We start from the raw sequence: 17,546 nt of genomic DNA, 5'->3' as shown, positions 1-17,546 counted from the left end.
TCTCCCCCAAGTGAACACTTATTATGAAGCTAATTAATTGCTTTCCAGTAATGAGAAACCTTCAGTTCAAAGAAAGCAGATTCACAACACAGGAACAAAAATCTTTGTTGTTTATTGTTATTGTTTATTGAAACACAGTTTTAACATAAAGTGGCCCCCATTTAAAAACTTCTTTCTGATTAACACTTTTACAAACAAAACCAAAGAAATTAAACACCAACACAAGAAATATGTATAAGGCAAGAAGTATGTGAAGTGAAAACTAAAGCAATGCTTTGTAGTTGCCTAGATTTCCCTGGGGGACAGAGAGTCAATGCTTATCAGCTTCTCCCAGAAGAGACAATTTTGATTAATATCAGACCCATCTGACTCAGTCTGATAAACCCTGAAGGAAGGATATTCTTCAGATATGAGAGATGTGTCTTTGATTAATAATTCTACCATATTGCCATTCCAAGCATTAACAACTGCCTGGCACCTGTGGAAAGAGAAAGCCTTTGAATTCTGCGGAAGGAGGACTGACTCGTGCTAATAGGCCCTTTCTTTCTCCTTAGTCCACATCAGAAAGCTGTATGACAGTCTCTCCCTCCCCCTCACCCCCTTCAGAACAAGTCAAAAGTGTCAAGGGTGTCACCAGTCTCGTCTAGTAAAAAAAAAAAAAAGAAAAGAAAAAAATCTGTCTGTAATTTCGCTTTAAATCTCTGAAGAGAGCAAAGTTACTTTAGCAAAGGCATACAAAATGTCTGAAGAATAAAATCTTAACACAGGTTGCAGGCCTGCTGGAGCAACTAGTATCAGTTTGTCTAGTGATTCCTCTTTAGCTCTGCCATAGTTTAATTGACCAAGATAGAGCACTCAGGAGGCCGTGGTTTATTATGGACTTTCTTTTAACTTACCACTGGGATATCTGCACACAGGATTCCATGAAATCACTTTCCCACTATAAACGGCTACCATGCACTGTATAACTAATGCCAAATTGTCACATGAGGTGGGAAGAAATCAATTTAACTTCAGCTCTTGAGTTATTCTGTGTGGAAGTTCTAGTTTCAGCTCAATCAACACCATCCTTCTCAACCTAGCTGTACTGCGTTTTTTCTGATGTTCATGATCAGCCTCTTGCTGTATTCTTTGTGGTTCACAGGCTTCACATCCAGTACTGTAGCCTTAATACGAGATTCATCCTTTGAAAGAGAAAAGTGGTACGTAAGAGGGAAAGCTGGGGCTCAGTGCTCCAGACACATGAGTTCTAATCTCCCTTTGCTCAAAGTAGCTTCATTACTCTTGGTGTCAAGTTTACTCAGCAGTGTGAAGTTCTGGCTTCCAGAGCTAATAGTTCCAGTGAAAACAAAGTGAAAAGCTAGATTTTGCTGAGTAAGAAGAAAAGCAGTGTCACAAAATGATGCTAATTCTTCTCTCATTCCATGCTGTGAACAGTGGCCATCCTAACTAAAACCTCTGGAAGCTCTTTCCCCTCCCCCACTCCATAGCATAAAAGAAAGCAGGTTCCTGTCAATCTAGTCTAAATATAGCAGAGCTATATGTCCCCATCCACCTGGTGGGAGTACTCACATTGTAAGTCTCCAACTTGACTCTGATCCTGAACTCGTATGAGCTGAAGTTGGCATTTTGGAACACTTCCTCAAATGCCTGCTCATTCTGTGAGGAGTACAAAGACAGAGACGTGAGACGACGACAATCCAAGCATCCAGCTGCACCACAGAGTCTCAGAAAAGCTCAGCCATTGTAAAGTTTGAGGGAATCTGTTAAAATATAGACTAGCTGGGTCAATGGAAGTGTGTGGGCATAGTAAAAGCTAGTTTGGAGGACTGTTCTTCCAACAAATTGTTTAGTTTCCACAGTTGTAGTTTAAATTAAATTTTAAAAAAGATGAAGTTTCCAGTCCATGCTGAAGACTCTTGATTGGCCATGTGAAAACACACAGTTGTGTTCAGTTTGCAGAGAACTAAACTGAGATCACCAACAGCTGTGAAGTCCCCCATGCTTCTGAACTGGGGTTAATTCTGATGCTTAATTATAGTCACTGAAATGTCAAGATGGTTAGCCATTTTACTGCCAACAGTCTTATCAGACTTATTCAGCTTCTGTGCTTATCTAGTGAAGCTGCATGTGTATCCTGGCATCCTGACACATATTCATTGGAAAGGATACCACACAAGAAAAAGAGTGGTGGGGAGGGGGGGTTGTGATTTTTTTCTTTTTGCTAGCCATACAATGACTGTCCAAGTTGCACGGAAAAGCACTCAAAAGTCAGGAAAAGTTAAGGTTACACATGCAATTGTACCATCTATCATGTGTCTATTATACCACCACAGACTGCTTACATGACCACATACCATTTCTCAAGTACAATACACTATTTTTTTTAATAAAGCTTTACATTTTAAAAACTGTACAGACATTCCACTAGATCTCACAGCCCCTGAGTGATACAGGCAAATAAATACTGCTTTAATGTCTCCATTATAGAGTTGGGAAAGTGACTTATCAAAGGTCAAGGAGCAGATAACTGTCAGACCCAGAAATTGAACCCAGATCTTTTGTTTGTTTTATGTTTTTGTAATTGGGAAAGTATTTTCCCCAATGCTCCTCTGACTCAGAATTGGCTGAACCATTTTTTGTTCAGAATCAGGCAGAGACTAATCATGTCTGAAAGATGAGAGAGTTTCATTAAGTTAGGGATGTAAAATGAAAATTTATACAAATATAACTATGGTCATGACCAGCATCACACCTCAGTGGCGGACAGCTTAGCCACTTGCTACAATCCTTTCAAAATAAAGTCAGATTAAGTTATATAGCTAGCTGACTGCTAAAAATGTCATCCTGTGCAAAAGAGTTCCTCTAAGACTTTAGGTCCAGCAACATTTAATACATTTCAGTTTAATAAACCAAGTATTTCTGAATGACCTGCTTCATGTCTGATATGAGCTTTGACATCAAAAGATCATTTTCAAGAGAAAAAGCTAGAAAAAGTTTTTTGGTTTTTTTGGGGGGGGGGGGGTGGGGTTTGGAGAGGGGAGGGAGATTGTGGTAGAGGAGAGGTATGTATACATAAAGAGAAGAAAAGACTGTCATTTTTATTAAAGCTTAAGTGGTTTATTATCAAACTATTCTAATCTGATGAGACAGATGTCTAAAACATCTCTGCACACACTATTTAAAAAGCCATAATTTTTGTCAGGCCACAAAACTGAATTCCACTAAGCAGCACCAGTAAAATTAGCCTCAGAATTGAGTTGATAGGAAATTACGCTAGTGTGAACAAGAAAGTTGGAAGCCATGGGTAAAATCAAATTCCTGCTAAATGTAGCAGGAATCTCTCAGATACTCCTTGTATACTCATTTCAATAAACAACGTTCCAATTTTGCAATGAGAGCCACATGAGTGGAACCCTAGGCCCCTGCAAATCCCTGCTAAATTCAATGGTGTTGTGTGTGCATACAGGGGTCTGTCCATACAGAACTCACGGCAGGATCCAAATCTACACCCTTCAAGGGTCCTTTAGAGTTAGTGAATTGTCACAGAAGTCTAACTACAGGATCAGAAAGAACAAGAGACCTTTTTGAGGGTACTGCCACTATGCTACAGCTACCACTGGCAGCTTCTAAAATCCCAAGTGACAAAACACATGGAAACAGAATCTTGTATACTCTCGACATTTACTTTATTTTTTTTTAAAAAAGGAACAAGCTAGTTGACTCACCTTTTCTTTCAGTTCTCCCAGGAAAGCAGCATTTTGCCCAAGAATGACCTCTGCTGACTCCTGAAAACAAGTCACCCACTGATTCTCCTGACAGTCTGCAATGTTCACCTAAAAAGAGTCCACAGCCATTTAATCCAATTGCCTCCCACTGAAGAAAACTAAAGAACAAAAGTTTTATTTTACAGCTGGGGAGCGCTTTAAACTTTAAATGTGACTGTTGCAGCCTCAAGCTCCCTGCCTTTTGTAACTATTTGAACTCACTGGTGGATAAAGTGCAACAATCTTTTTCATGGCAGTACAGACTGTCTAGCAACATGCTTCAACCAGAGTCAAAAGGAGAGGCCAACAAGCTGATAATTTAAACATATGGGGGAAATGGCCGTATGCTGCCACCACCCTGAAGTACTCGTGTAAGTGACAGCAGAACACAGACCATTAGCCTCAGTGCAACATGGCAAGGAATGAAGGTAGCTGCAAGCAGCACTACACCTTTTTCTTCACGCCAGTGAACAGGAGCAGCAGCTGCATGCAGATTGACAGCCACACTGCACTCAGGCAGGAAGGGTTGCTGTGCAGAAGCCTGGTGTACAGATCACATTTGGAAACTGGGACTTGATGCACAGGCTATGACAAACTTCAAAGATTTTGTTTAAGTGTCAGATGCATAGTGCTTTCAATAGAACAGCAGGGGTCTTCACTAATGGGGGGAGGGCTAGCTCAGTGGAGCCTAGCTTTAGCATTGGCCTAGCTTTAGCTAGGGTTGTGAGTTCAGTCCTTGTGGGGGCCATTTAGGGATCTGAGCCAAAAATTGGGGATTGGTCCTGCTTTGAGCAGGGGGTTGGACTAGACCTTCTGAGGTCCCTTCCAACCATGGTATTCTATGATTGTTTGCCCTAACTCAGATGCCAACACACGCGTAAGAATGGACATGGGAGGAGCTTTATCTTAGCCTGCAATCTCTATCACCACAATCAGTTTAAGAAACCAATTTGTGTCCTAATTTAATCTTAACGTCTCCATCTCAAACCATATTGCATCCAGGTATTTCAGCAAAACAGCATGCAAAAAAAATCACACTACCTTGAGACTCCCACAATACCGGGCAATAATGTGGTACAAGTTAAAGACCAAGCAAAATTCTCAAGTGAATTCTCTGTCTTCTGTGAAAAACAGGTTTCAGAGTGCTAGCCGTGTTAGTCTGTATCAGCAGAAAGAACAAGGAGTAACCCTAATCCTATGCTGCCAGATTGTGCCACACACTCTCAAAGAAACTGCAGAACCACTTGATCAACATCCTACACAACAAACAGGGAAAGATTAAGAATGAGCTCTCAAAACTAGATACTCTCATAAAAAACCAACCTTCCATACAAACTTCCTTGTGGCTGGACTTTACAAAAACTAGACAAGCCATTTACAACACACACTTGTCTTTTCCTTTGTAGAGAAGCAACTAAACTACTACAATGCACAAGGGGCCACAACAGTGGTTCCCTTAACCCACCCAACAATATTGTTATTCTATCCAGCTATACACTGAGCCCAGCAGAAGAATCTGTCCTATCTTGGGGCTTCTCCTTCTGCGCCTCCACCCCCACGAATATGATACAGTTCTGTGGTGACCTAGAATCCTACTTTCGACGTCTCCGACTCAAGGAATATTTCCAACACACTTCTGAACAGCATACTATCCCACAGAAACCTTCCTACCAACAATACAAAAAGAAGGATTCTGCGTGGACCCCTCCTGAAGGTCGAAACAACAGACTGGACTTCTACATAGAGTGCTTCTGCCAATGTGCACGGGCTGAAATTGTGGAAATGCAGCATCACTTGCCCCATAACCTCAGCCATGCAGAACACAATGCCATCCACAGCCTCAGAAACAACTCTGACATCATAATAAAAAAGGCTGACAAAGGAGGTGCTGTCGTCATCATGACTAGGTCAGAATATGAACAAGAGGCTGCTAGGCAGCTCTCTAATACCACATTCTACAGGCCATTACCCTCTGAAACTCCCTGAAAAAGCACAAGAACAAATCAGCACAGACACACCCCTAGAATCCCAACCAGGGGTATTCTATCTGCTACCCAAGATCCATAAACCTGGAAATCCTGGACGCCCCATCACCTCAGGCATTGGCACCCTGACAGCAGGACTGTCTGGCTATGTAGACTCTCTCCTCAGGCCCTGCGCTACCAGCACTCCCAGCTATCTTCGAGACACCACTGACTTCCTAAGGCAACTACAATCCATTGGTGATCTTCCAGAAACCACCATCCTGGCCAATATGGATGTAGAAGCCCTCTACACCAACATTCCACACAAAGATGGACTACAAGCCGTCAGGAACAGTATCCCTGATAATGTCATGGCAAACCTGGTGGCTGAACTTTGTCCTCACCCACAACTATTTCACATTTGGGGACAATGTATACCTTCAAATCAGCGGCACTGCTATGGGTACCCACATGGCCCCACAGTATGCCAACGTTTTTATGGCTGACTTAGAACAACGCTTCCTCAGCTCTCGTCCCCTAACACCCCTACTCTACGTGCGCTACATTCATGACATCTTCATCATCTGGACCCATGGAAAAGAAGCCCTTGAGGAATTCCACCATGATTTCAACAATTTCCATCCCACCATGAACCTCAGCCTGGACCAGTCCAAACAAGAGATCCATTTCCTGGACACTACAGTGCTAATAAGCGATGATCACATAAACACTACCCTACGCCGGAAACCTACTGACCACTATACTTACCTACATGCCTCCAGCTTTCATCCAGACCACACCACACGATCCATTGTCTACAGCCAAGCTCTACGATACAACCGCATTTGCTCCAACCCCTCAGACAGAGACAAACACCTACAAGATCTCTATCAAGCATTCTTACAACTACAATACCCACTTGCTGAAGTGAAGAAACAGAATGATAGAGCCAGAAGAGTATCCAGAAGTCACCTACTACAGGACAGACCCAACAAAAAAAGTAACAGAACGCCACTAGCTGTCACTTTCAGCCCCCAACTAAAACCTCTCCAGCTCATCATCAAGGATCTACAACCTATCCTGAAGGACGATCCCTCACTCTTCCAGATCTTGGGAGACAGGCCAGTCCTCGCTTACAGACAGCCCCCCAAACCTAAAGCAAATACTCACCAGCAACCACATATCACACAACAAAAACACTAACCCAGGAATCTATCCTTGCAACAAAGCCCGTTGCCAACTCTGTCCACATATCTATTCAAGGGACACCATCATAGGACCTAATTACATCAGCTACTCTATCAGAGGCTCGTTCACCTGCACATCTACCAATGTGATATATGCCATCATGTGCCAGCAATTCCCCTCTGCCACGTACACTGGCCAAACCGGACAATCTCAACACAAAAGAATAAATGGACACAAATCAGACGTCAAGAATTATAACATTCAAAAACCAGTCGGAGAACACTTCAACCTCCCTGGACACTCAATTACAGATCTAAAAGTCGCAGTTATTCAACAAAAAAACTTCAAAAAACAGACTCCAATGAGAAACAGTAGAACTGGAATTAATCTGCAAACTGGACACCATTAAATTAGGCTTGAATAAAGACTGGGAGTGGATGAGTCATTACACTAACTAAAAAATATTTCTCCATGCTAATTTCTCCCCCTACCGTTACTCACACCTTCTTGTCAACTGTTTGAAATGGGCCATCCTGATTATCACTACAAAAGGGTTTTTTTGGTTTTTTCCTGCTGATAATAGTCCACCTTAATCGATTGGTCTCGTTAAGAGTTGGTATGGCAACCCCCATTTTTTCATGGGGTGGGTGGGTGTGTGTGTGTGTCTCTCTCTCTCTCTCCCTATTGTATTTTCCACTGCATGCATCTGATGAAGTGGACTTTCGCCCATGAAAGCTTATGCTCAAATAAATTTGTTAGTCTCTAAGGTGCCACAAGTACTCCTCGTTCTTTCTGTGAAAAACAGGAGATTCAAGTGGTGTGAAATTCATATGTACACCTCCCACATTCCCCCTACACTCCACAGTAGAAATACTAATTCATAGGGTAGTTTGTACATTTTTAGATTTTCTAATAAGAGGAGTATTTCTGTTTAGAAGTACTGTTTCATTTAGTCTTTGTGTTACCCAAAGTGAAATTGCAGCAATAGATCCGCTCCCAAGCAGACCCCCCAGCACAGCAATTCTAAAGGTAGGCACAACCCACTATTTTTCAAGCATTTTATAAACGTAAAGGCTAAAAAGAATCTCAATGTGAGTGGTGCAAGCAGGTGTCACAATAACAATTCTCAGACACACTATCCTGAAGCAGGTTCCATTAATGCATGAGACGCAGAACATTGCCTACAAAAGAATGAACTAAATATAGGTATCAGCTGTGAAAGTGCAATTATTACTCTTCAGAAATGCCATTTTACATTAGTTTATCTTCATAACTGAAGGGATGTGGGCCATCTAAGTTTTGCACTGCATGCCACGTTTGCAAACCAGAATCAACTGGGTTAGCCTGAAACTTTTTGGAATAAAGAAAAGTTTTTAATTGAAGCAGAAGGAAACAAACTGCTAATCAGATCAATGAAACACTCCTTACCTGCTTGGTTAAAGCACACAAGCTGCTTAATGCTCATTTATCCACAGGATCCATACACGTTGGACCACTGTGCTCTGCTGCCCCATTCTCTCAGACAAAGCATATAATTATGTTTATACTAGGCATGTGGTCAATGAGCAACACTATTTCACCTAATCCTTTTACTTACCGAGAGTATCATGCGATACTTGAAGTTGGGGAACTCGCGATCGCATTTCTCACAGCGATACAGTCCATTTTGTTGGTCTATCACTTTTTTATTGCAGTCCTGAGAGGGACATGCCTGGTACATGCAATTCTCTTTGCGCAGGAATACCACTGTGCCCACGCAGCTAAAATAATCTGCCTGAGAAATGAGAGAGCAACATTACCCACAAAACACTGGGATTTTTTTCTGAATCTGAGTTCTAAATGAACTGGAAAACATGAAAGGCCATAGCTGGATTTTTATGACTAATAGACCTCAAATTTATGGGTCATTGGGACTTGCAACTCAAATCTGCTGCTGCCACTGCTCTTGGATTCCATTAAGTTAAACGAAGTGCCTAAATCTTCATTGAACCATGTTCACAATCCCTACTTTATTAGAATGAGCACATTTGCTTTCCCATTGTCTCTGGTCAAGACTGGAGATTCATGTTCTGTTGTTCATTCACCACAACAAAATTTCATACTTTCCCCATTCTTCTTGAGAGAGTAAAATTAAAAAGGCAGAGGATCTATATACAATAGAGAGTGCTGCAAACTAACATTCAGTAAAACCACAGCCTGCAGAACAAAAGAACACAGGAACTGCCATGCCAATGATTCATCAAGTCCAGTCTATCTGACAGTGGCCAGCACCAGATGCTTCAGAGGAAGACAAACTCCATAATGGACAATTATGGAATAACCTGCCTATATGAAAAGTCTCTTCCTACCCTTTAGATGCTGGTAGGTTTATATCGTGAAGCTTTAGCATTGAAATTTCAAAAACAAAAGGCAGTGTGATCTCATGAACAGAGCACTGAACTGGGACTCAGACGTGGGTTCTAACCCCAAAAAGAACTAGATATATTCATGGAGGATAGGTCCATCAATGGTAATTAGCCAGGATGGGCAGGGATGGTGTCCCTAGCCTCTGTTGCCAGAAGGTGGTAATGGGCAACAGGGGATGGATCACTTGTTGATTACCTGTTCTGTTCATTCCCTCTGGGGCACCTGGCATTGGCTTATTTGGTCATAGAGTGTCTTTTTTTAAAAAAAAAAAAAAACAGGGCCCAGAACTCTGTTGGGGATTCTAGCTGCTATAATAATATGAAAAATAAATAAAGTGATGCCATGAACTTCAGGATCTGATTAACCTCTGTTCAAACTCAGTAAGATCAAAAGTTCTAACAGTCTCCAAAGGTAACAGTCTCCCTCAAGAACTGGTAACTTCAAACACCACACCTGGGTAAAACCTAACTTATTTTCTATGCAGCATATATAGTTTGCATTTAATAGCCCTATTTTACCTTATCTCCTTGTCCCAAATTTTCAGATTTAGCTTCATGCAAAGTTTTCCAGTTGGTATTTCCCCCAATTGTTGGTCCACCTCTCAGATCAGAGATTGAGGTACATTCCAAAAGGTGCCCTTCAGAGTCAAACCTGAAAGCACAGAGATTCTTCCAGTTTTGGAATGCAAACCAGCCAGACTTATCCAAAATCTTATATTTAGTTTTACATACTTAATGCAAGAGGGAGTTTATCAGCAACTTGCACAGGGAACAATTACTGTACCATGTGCATATTACACAAATAGCATTTCAGGATAAATTAATCCGGTTTTAATTAGCATAGTATTTTATAATCTCAAAAGTGGACAAATTCTGCTTTACATGTCCATAGCTTTGATGCCAGCTAGTGGCCAAACCAGGAACTGCATGCATTTTAGAAGCAGCCAGATATTTGCATAATTAGAATTAAATTACATGCTGCCATTATCTTTCCTGCAGCTTTGAAAGAAAAGCAAATAGTGTTTAATAGATCATATTTCTTTAGTTAAAATAAGCAAATATGTCTGCCAGTGAAACTGGTGCTACAAGCCCTGCTCAGGTGATGTTGCGATTTCAACTTAGTGGCAAATTTATTTCAGCAGAAAGCTCATTTCAGTTGTGTCAAACCTCCCAGAGACCACTGTCCACAAAAGGGTAGCCTCTTGCATCAATACAGCCATGACCATTAATTGAATTACAGCACATCTGATTTGGCTAGCAGAAGCTCTCTCAAAAACCCACTAGTTATATATCCATCACAAAGAAATAACAGGAGTCCACAGGAGCAGTAATGACCATTATAGGTAAGACTGCATAAGCTTTTGATTCTAATCCCATTTTCAGCCACTCACTTTGAAGCAGAAGTTTCTCATATTCAGTCTTTGCACAAAGGGGATTTTCTTCTGGAAATTTTGAGTAATAACAGTTCAACTATTTTTGAGAAGAATGGAACACCACTTAACTATTGTAATAAATTCTTGCAACATTCTTCTGCACAGCTCTAAAGCCCAAATGGTTAGGGAGTGGAAGTTGAAACCTGGCACAAAGACAGACCTCACTGAGAAGTGCTTTTGAGGGTTCTGATAAAAACTGGTTTGGATTTGCCAAGTTATAACCTGCTGGAAAAAAACAGTTACCTACCTTTTGTAACTATTTTTCTTCGAGAGGAGTTGCTCATGTCCATTCCATTCCAGGTGTGTGTGCACACGCCCACGTGTTCGGTTGGAGAAGATTTTTGGCTTAGCGGTATCTGTAGAGTCGGCAGTGGCGCTCCCTTCGGTGCCATGCTCACGCACCGGTATATCAGGCGTCACCAACCCTATGCCCTCTTGGTTCCTTCTTGCAGGCAACTCCAACAGAGGGGCAGGAGGGTGGGTAATGGAATGGACATGAGCAACATCTCGAAGAACAACAGTTGCAAAAGGTAGGTAACCGTTTTTTTCTTTTTTGAGTGCTTGCTCATGTCCATTCCGTTCTAGGTGACTCACATGCAGTGCCAATGGAGGTGGGCTCGGCATTCACAGTTTTGCAGCTAGCAGCACTGTCCTGCCGAAGCCAGCATCATCCCAGGGACATAAACTTGTGGATAGACGACCAGGTAGCAGCTCTACAGATCTCTTGGATCGGCACCTGAGCCAAGAAGGCCACTGACGATGCTTGCGCTGTAGTCAAGTGCGCTTTGACTATCGCCAGCGGAGGCACACTCGCACGCTCATAGCTATATCAGATGCACGCTGTGATCCAGGACGAAATCCTCTGAGCAGACACTGGGTGACCTTTCATCCTGTCTGCCACAGCAATGAACAGTTGCGTTGATTTACGGAAAGGCTGTGTCCTGTCGATATAGAAGGCCAGCACCCGCCAGATCTCCAGGCCTGTAACCTGCGCTCCTCTTTGGAATTATGGGGCTTCGAAAAGAAGAGCAGTTAGAAAATGTCCTGGCTGGTATGAAACTGGGAGACTACCTTGGGCAGGAACACCGGGTGCAGCTGCAGCTGAACCTCATCCTTGTAGAACACCATATAGGGTTGTTCTGACGCAAGTGCCCTGAGCTCAGACATTCTGTGGGCGGACGTAATAGCCCTCAGGAACTCCTTCTTCCAGGAGACAGGAGAAGAGAGCAGGAAGCCAGAGATTCAAATAGAGGGCCCATGAGCCTCGACAACATGAGATTCAAATCCCAGAGAAAAAACAACTAGGAGTCCTTGTGGTACCTTAGAGGCTAACAAATTTATTTGGGCATAAGCTAGAACCCACTTCATCAGATGTGTGGAGTGGAAAATACATTAGCAGGTATAAATACACAGCACATGAAAAGATGGAAGTTGCCTTACCAAATGAGAGGTCAGTCTAACGAGACAATTCAATTAACAGTAGGACACACCAAGGGAGGAAAAATCACTTTTGTAGTGGTAATGAGAGTGGCCCATTTCAAACAGTTGACAAGAAGGTGTGAGTAACAGTAGGGGGAAATTAGTATAGGGGAAATTAGGTTTTGTAATGACCCAACCACTCCCAGTCTTTATTCAGGCCTAATTTGATGGTGTACAGTTTGCAAATTACGTTGGAGTCTGTTTTTGAAGTTTTTTTTGTTGAAGAATTGCCTCTTTTAGGTCTGTTATTGCGTGACCAGGGAGAATGAAGTGTTCTCCTACTGGTTTTTGAATGTTATAATTCCTGATGTCAGATTTGTCTCCATTTATTCTTTTGTGTAGAGACTGTCTGGTCTGGCCAATGTACATGGCAGAGGGGCATTGCTGGCTCATGATGGCATATAAGGGACCAGATCCCGGATGTGCGGATAAAGACTCTCTAGACCTTCCAGGAGTTAAGCCGTCATGCCGTGAGCGAAGATCAACCTTCCTTGGAAAGGAGGATGGAAAGCTGAAATAGCAGCCAGGTGGACCCTGACAACAGGACAAGCCTTAGAGCTTGAGGTGTGGGAGATAGTCCAGGATCACCTGCAGGGAGGCCTGCTGGACTCAGACATGCCGATCTGAGGCCCAGCATGTAAACCTTTCCCACTTTGCCCGATAGGTCACACTGGTGGAGGGCTTTCTGCTACCCAGCAAGACCGCTTGCACTCGGGTCAAGCATTCCTGCTCATCTGCGTATAACCATGCAGCAGCCATGTTGTCAAGTGCAGCACCTCCAGGTTCGTGTGCAGGAGACGGCTGTGATTCTGAGACAGCAGGTCTGGCCAGAGAGGGAGTCACAGCAGCTCGGCTACCGAAAGGTCTAGCAGCATGCTGAACCAGTACTGGTGAGGCCACTCGGGGGCTATCAGGATAACCCTCGCCCTGTCCTGCTTGATTTTCAGAAGGACTCTGGATCAATGGCACTGGCAGGAAGGCATACATCAGGGCCCCTGACCACAGAATTAGGAAAGCATCTGACAGCACACCCCTGTCCATTCCCTGGAGCAAACAGAACATGTGGCATTTCCTGTTCCGGCAGGACGCAAACAAATCCACCTAGCAAGACGAGAGGTCCTGCTGAGGAGATCCGCTAGCATATTTTTGGTGCCGGGCAGGTGTATGGCTACCAGATGAGAGGCATGCCGCACACAGACGTGCCAAAGGTTGAGAGCTTCTTGACAGAGGGCTGATGACCTGGCTCTGCCCTATCTGTTGATGTAATACATCGCGGCAGTATTGTCCATCAGGACCTTCACCACTTTGCCCCTCAGGTGGGGCAAGGCGGCCTGGCAGGCCAGGGGAACCACTCTGAGCTCCCTGACATTGATGTAAAGGGCCAGATCATCCCACAACCATCTGCCCTGGGTGCTCAGCTCGCCCAGCTGGGCTCCCCAGCCCAGGTCTGAAGTATCAGAGACCAGGGTCAGCGCGGGGAGGGGTCACAAAGGGGACACCCTGCAACACTGACCTGGCATCCAACCACCAATTCAGGGACGACAGGATGTGATCCAGCACCCTGACCACCAGGTCAAGATCATGTCTTTTGTGGGTGTAGACCAACGCCAGCCATGCTTGCAGAGGCCGGAGGTGGAGCTGGACACGACTGACCACATGGGCCACATAGGTGCCTGTGCCTAACAACCGCAGGCAAGTATGAGCCATGGTGAGCGGGCAGCTCCTCACATGGGAAATCAGGTCCGACGGTCTGAAAACGCTCCTCCGGAAGGAAGGCTCTGGCTTGCATGGAGTTGAGAACCGCTCATATGAACTTTGTGTTGGACTGGCCTTAAGGTGAAAGGTGGATTTTCTCTCATTTATCATCAACAGGCCCAGGTCATGGCAGGTGGCATGCAAGGCTTCTCTATACTTGGTTCCGGGACCCGCCCTTGATGAGCCAGGGACGGCTGGAACTGCTTCCTCACAGGCTGTGGCGTATGTATTCCCAGCGAGCAAAGGGTGGTCCTGGTGTCCTTCAGCCCACGTAACTTTGCATCAGTCTGGTCTGAAAAGAGACTGTTCCCATCAAATGGGAGGTCTTGGATGGAGGTCTGCATTTCCTGGGAGAGACCTACAGTCTGAAGCCAGGAGCTGCGCTGACGCGACCACCTTGGCTGATGAGTCTGCCACGTCCCACAGCCTCTGGAGGGAGCACCTGGTGGCCGCAGTGTCCTCCTCCACCAGAGTGCCAAATTCTTGGGTCAAACCTTGTGGAAAGGACTCGAACTTACGGAGGGAGTCCCATAACTTAAAGTTGTAACAGCCCAAGGGGGCCTGATCGTTTGCCACCCGGAACTGCAAACTGTCCGTCGAATAAATTTTCTCCTAAACCGTTTAGCCTCTTTATTGTTGAGGGTCGAACTGGTATGCCCCTCCTTGTCTCTTTTGTTGGCCACAGAGACCACAAGCGAGCTGGGGAGAGGGTGGGTATAGAGGTACTCAACCCCCTTCGCCGGGACAAAGTACTACTTTTTGGCCCTCTTTGAGGTAGGAGGAATGAGTTTGCCAGAGACCACTGGCACTCTTAAGGACACCATCGTGCACCAGTAGCGCGACATGGGTTGGGGTGGAGCTGACAGAACGCTGAACAAGGTGTCCATCTGCTCAGCTATTTCCTCCACCTCCAGGCCCAAGTTCTCGGCCACCCAACGCAGCAGAGCCTGATTTCCCTTGAAATTGTCCAGCAGCCTTGCCCTTGAGGGACCTGCAACCGCCTCATCTGGGGACCAGGATGATGATTGCACCACCAGGGGAGGTTCCGGAGCATCTTCCCCCACAGGGGAGGGAGGATTGGGGTGGGCGCCATTTCCTCTGTTTTGACCACTGGGAGTGCCCTGTGCACCAAGCCCGGTGCCGCCAGCTGCTGCTCTGAGGCAGCGGCCGATCAGTGATGAGAAGGGGGCATCGCCACAACCAGCATTACCCATGAGCCCCAATAAGGCCACTGCACCAGCCATTGGTCAGCCTCACCTCAGTCCCTGGAAAAATCATGGAGCAGGTCCTCAAAGAATCAATCCTGAAGCACTTACATGAGAGGAAAGTGATCAGGAACAGTCAGCATGGATTCACCAAGGGAAGGTCATGCCTGACTAATCTAATCGCCTTTTATGATGAGATTACTGGTTCTGTGGATGAAGGGAAAGCAGTGGATGTATTGTTTCTTGACTTTAGCAAAGCTTTTGACACTGTCTCCCACAGTATTCTTGTCAGCAAGTTAAAGAAGTATGGGCTGGATGAATGCACTATAAGGTGGGTAGAAAGCTGGCTAGAAAGCTGGCTAGATTGTCGGGCTCAACGGGTAGTGATAAATGGCTCCATGTCTAGTTGGCAGCCGGTGTCAAGTGGAGTGCCCCAGGGGTCGGTCCTGGGGCCGGTTTTGTTCAATATCTTCATAAATGATCTGGAGGATGGTGTGGATTGCACTCTCAGCAAATTTGCAGATGATACTAAACTGGGAGGAGTGGTAGATACGCTGGAGGGGAGGGATAGGATACAGAAGGACCTAGACAAATTGGAGGATTGGGCCAAAAGAAATCTGATGAGCTTCAATAAGGATAAGTGCAGGGTCCTGCACTTAGGATGGAAGAATCCAATGCACCGCTACAGACTAGGGACCGAATGGCTAGGCAGCAGTTCTGCGGAAAAGGACCTAGGGGTGACAGTGGACGAGAAGCTGGATATGAGTCAACAGTGTGCCCTTGTTGCCAAGAAGGCCAATGGCATTTTGGGATGTATAAGTAGGGGCATAGCCAGCAGATCGAGGGATGTGATCGTTCCCCTCTATTCGACACTGGTGAGGCCTCATCTGGAGTACTGTGTCCAGTTTTGGGCCCCACACTACAAGAAGGATGTGGATAAATTGGAGAGAGTCCAGCGAAGGGCAACAAAAATGATTAGGGGTCTAGAGCACATGACTTATGAGGAGAGGCTGAAGGAGCTGGGATTGTTTAGTCTGCAGAAGAGAAGAATGAGGGGGGATTTGATAGCTGCTTTCAACTACCTGAAAGGGGGTTCCAAAGAGGATGGCTCTAGACTGTTCTCAATGGTAGCAGATGACAGAACGAGGAGTAATGGTCTCAAGTTGCAATGGGGGAGGTTTAGATTGGATATTAGGAAAAACTTTTTCACTAAGAGGGTGGTGAAACACTGGAATGCGTTACCTAGGGAGGTGGTAGAATCTCCTTCCTTAGAGGTTTTTAAGGTCAGGCTTGACAAAGCCCTGGCTGGGATGATTTAACTGGGAATTGGTCCTGCTTCGAGCAGGGGGTTGGACTAGATGACCTTCTGGGGTCCCTTCCAACCCTGATATTCTATGATTCTATGATTCTATGATTGGCCACGCTGCTAAGTTGGAAATGTCGACGTAGCCTCGGGTGCCCGTTTGCGCTAGTGCAGACTAAGCAAGGGGCTGAACTGGGCTTCCATGCAAGAGAATCCCTTTCCAGTGACCACGGTGGAGCTGTTGACACTGGGTCTGCTTCCTGGCCGTTGCCGTCGGGGACTGGTGCCCAAGGCGAGGTGATCAGCGCTGGAGAGCCTGGAGACGTGATGGGAAGCGCTCCCACTATGCAGGCGACTGGAACCTGTGCCTAGAGGATGATCTGTGGGAGGGCGAGCAGCGTTGGTAGTACAGAGACTGGCGTCTTGCTCTAGGCGATCCGCATTGACACAGTGGCGACCATGAACGTGGTGCCGGTGACCAAGGATGAGCCCCAGAGCATCCGGGCTGCGACTCCGGCGACCTGCAGTGCAGAGGTAGAGAGCACTGCTTCGTCTCAGGGGACTGGTGGCACTCCACTGCCCCAAGGGGTCTTAGCGGCTGGCTTGCCCTCGTGGGGAGCCTTTGCCAGTTCGTGGGGCACATGCTGCAGTGGCGGCATGGGCAGAGGCCTGTGTGCTCTCGGCACAAGGGGTGCCTGTGAAGGAGTCAGTGCTGCCAGGGTTTTTGGTCCCATGCTGCTCCTGGGAGTCGGTGGTGGACCTTTCACGGGACTAAGAGCCCTGGCTGGGGGGGCAGTGCAAGTACACAGCTCTGGAGTGGCCAGGCAGCCTGAAGCGGGTCCTTTGCTCCAATGGCCCATGGCCCTTTTTGCTTGGTGCTGGGGAGCTATGCTCTTTAGTCTTCTTTTTGGGCACCAGTGACAGGGAACAGTGCCGTGGGAGCACTGCGCACCAAGGCAGAGGTACTTGGCGAGTCTTGCTGGGGCTGCTCGGAGGTAGGGCGGACTCCATGGGGAGAGCCCATAGCCAAATATCCTGCTCCTTTTG

General features: G+C 45.6%; 1 protein-coding gene across 2 annotated transcripts in view; it reads right to left on the bottom strand.

Moving 5' to 3' along the window:
• Positions 1 to 649: 649 nt before the first annotated feature.
• Positions 650 to 17,546, bottom strand: part of RPA1 (replication protein A1) — a 44,264-nt gene continuing 27,367 nt past the window's right edge. For both annotated transcript variants that reach the window (XM_074974288.1, XM_074974287.1), the window contains 5 exons: positions 9,844 to 9,976; positions 8,517 to 8,693; positions 3,729 to 3,836; positions 1,573 to 1,659; positions 650 to 1,184 (listed from right to left, as the gene is read on the bottom strand). In XM_074974288.1, the coding sequence (XP_074830389.1) occupies positions 1,074 to 1,184; positions 1,573 to 1,659; positions 3,729 to 3,836; positions 8,517 to 8,693; positions 9,844 to 9,976 (616 nt within the window). In that variant the 3' untranslated portion in view covers positions 650 to 1,073. The remainder of the gene's footprint in view (positions 1,185 to 1,572; positions 1,660 to 3,728; positions 3,837 to 8,516; positions 8,694 to 9,843; positions 9,977 to 17,546) is intronic.

The sequence above is a fragment of the Natator depressus genome, chromosome 17, assembly GCF_965152275.1.
Source record: "Natator depressus isolate rNatDep1 chromosome 17, rNatDep2.hap1, whole genome shotgun sequence".
In the NCBI taxonomy this organism is placed as follows: Eukaryota; Metazoa; Chordata; order Testudines; family Cheloniidae; genus Natator; species Natator depressus.
The sequence above is the reverse complement of the archived record's forward strand: the minus strand, read 5'-3'. Positions and strand labels throughout refer to the sequence as shown.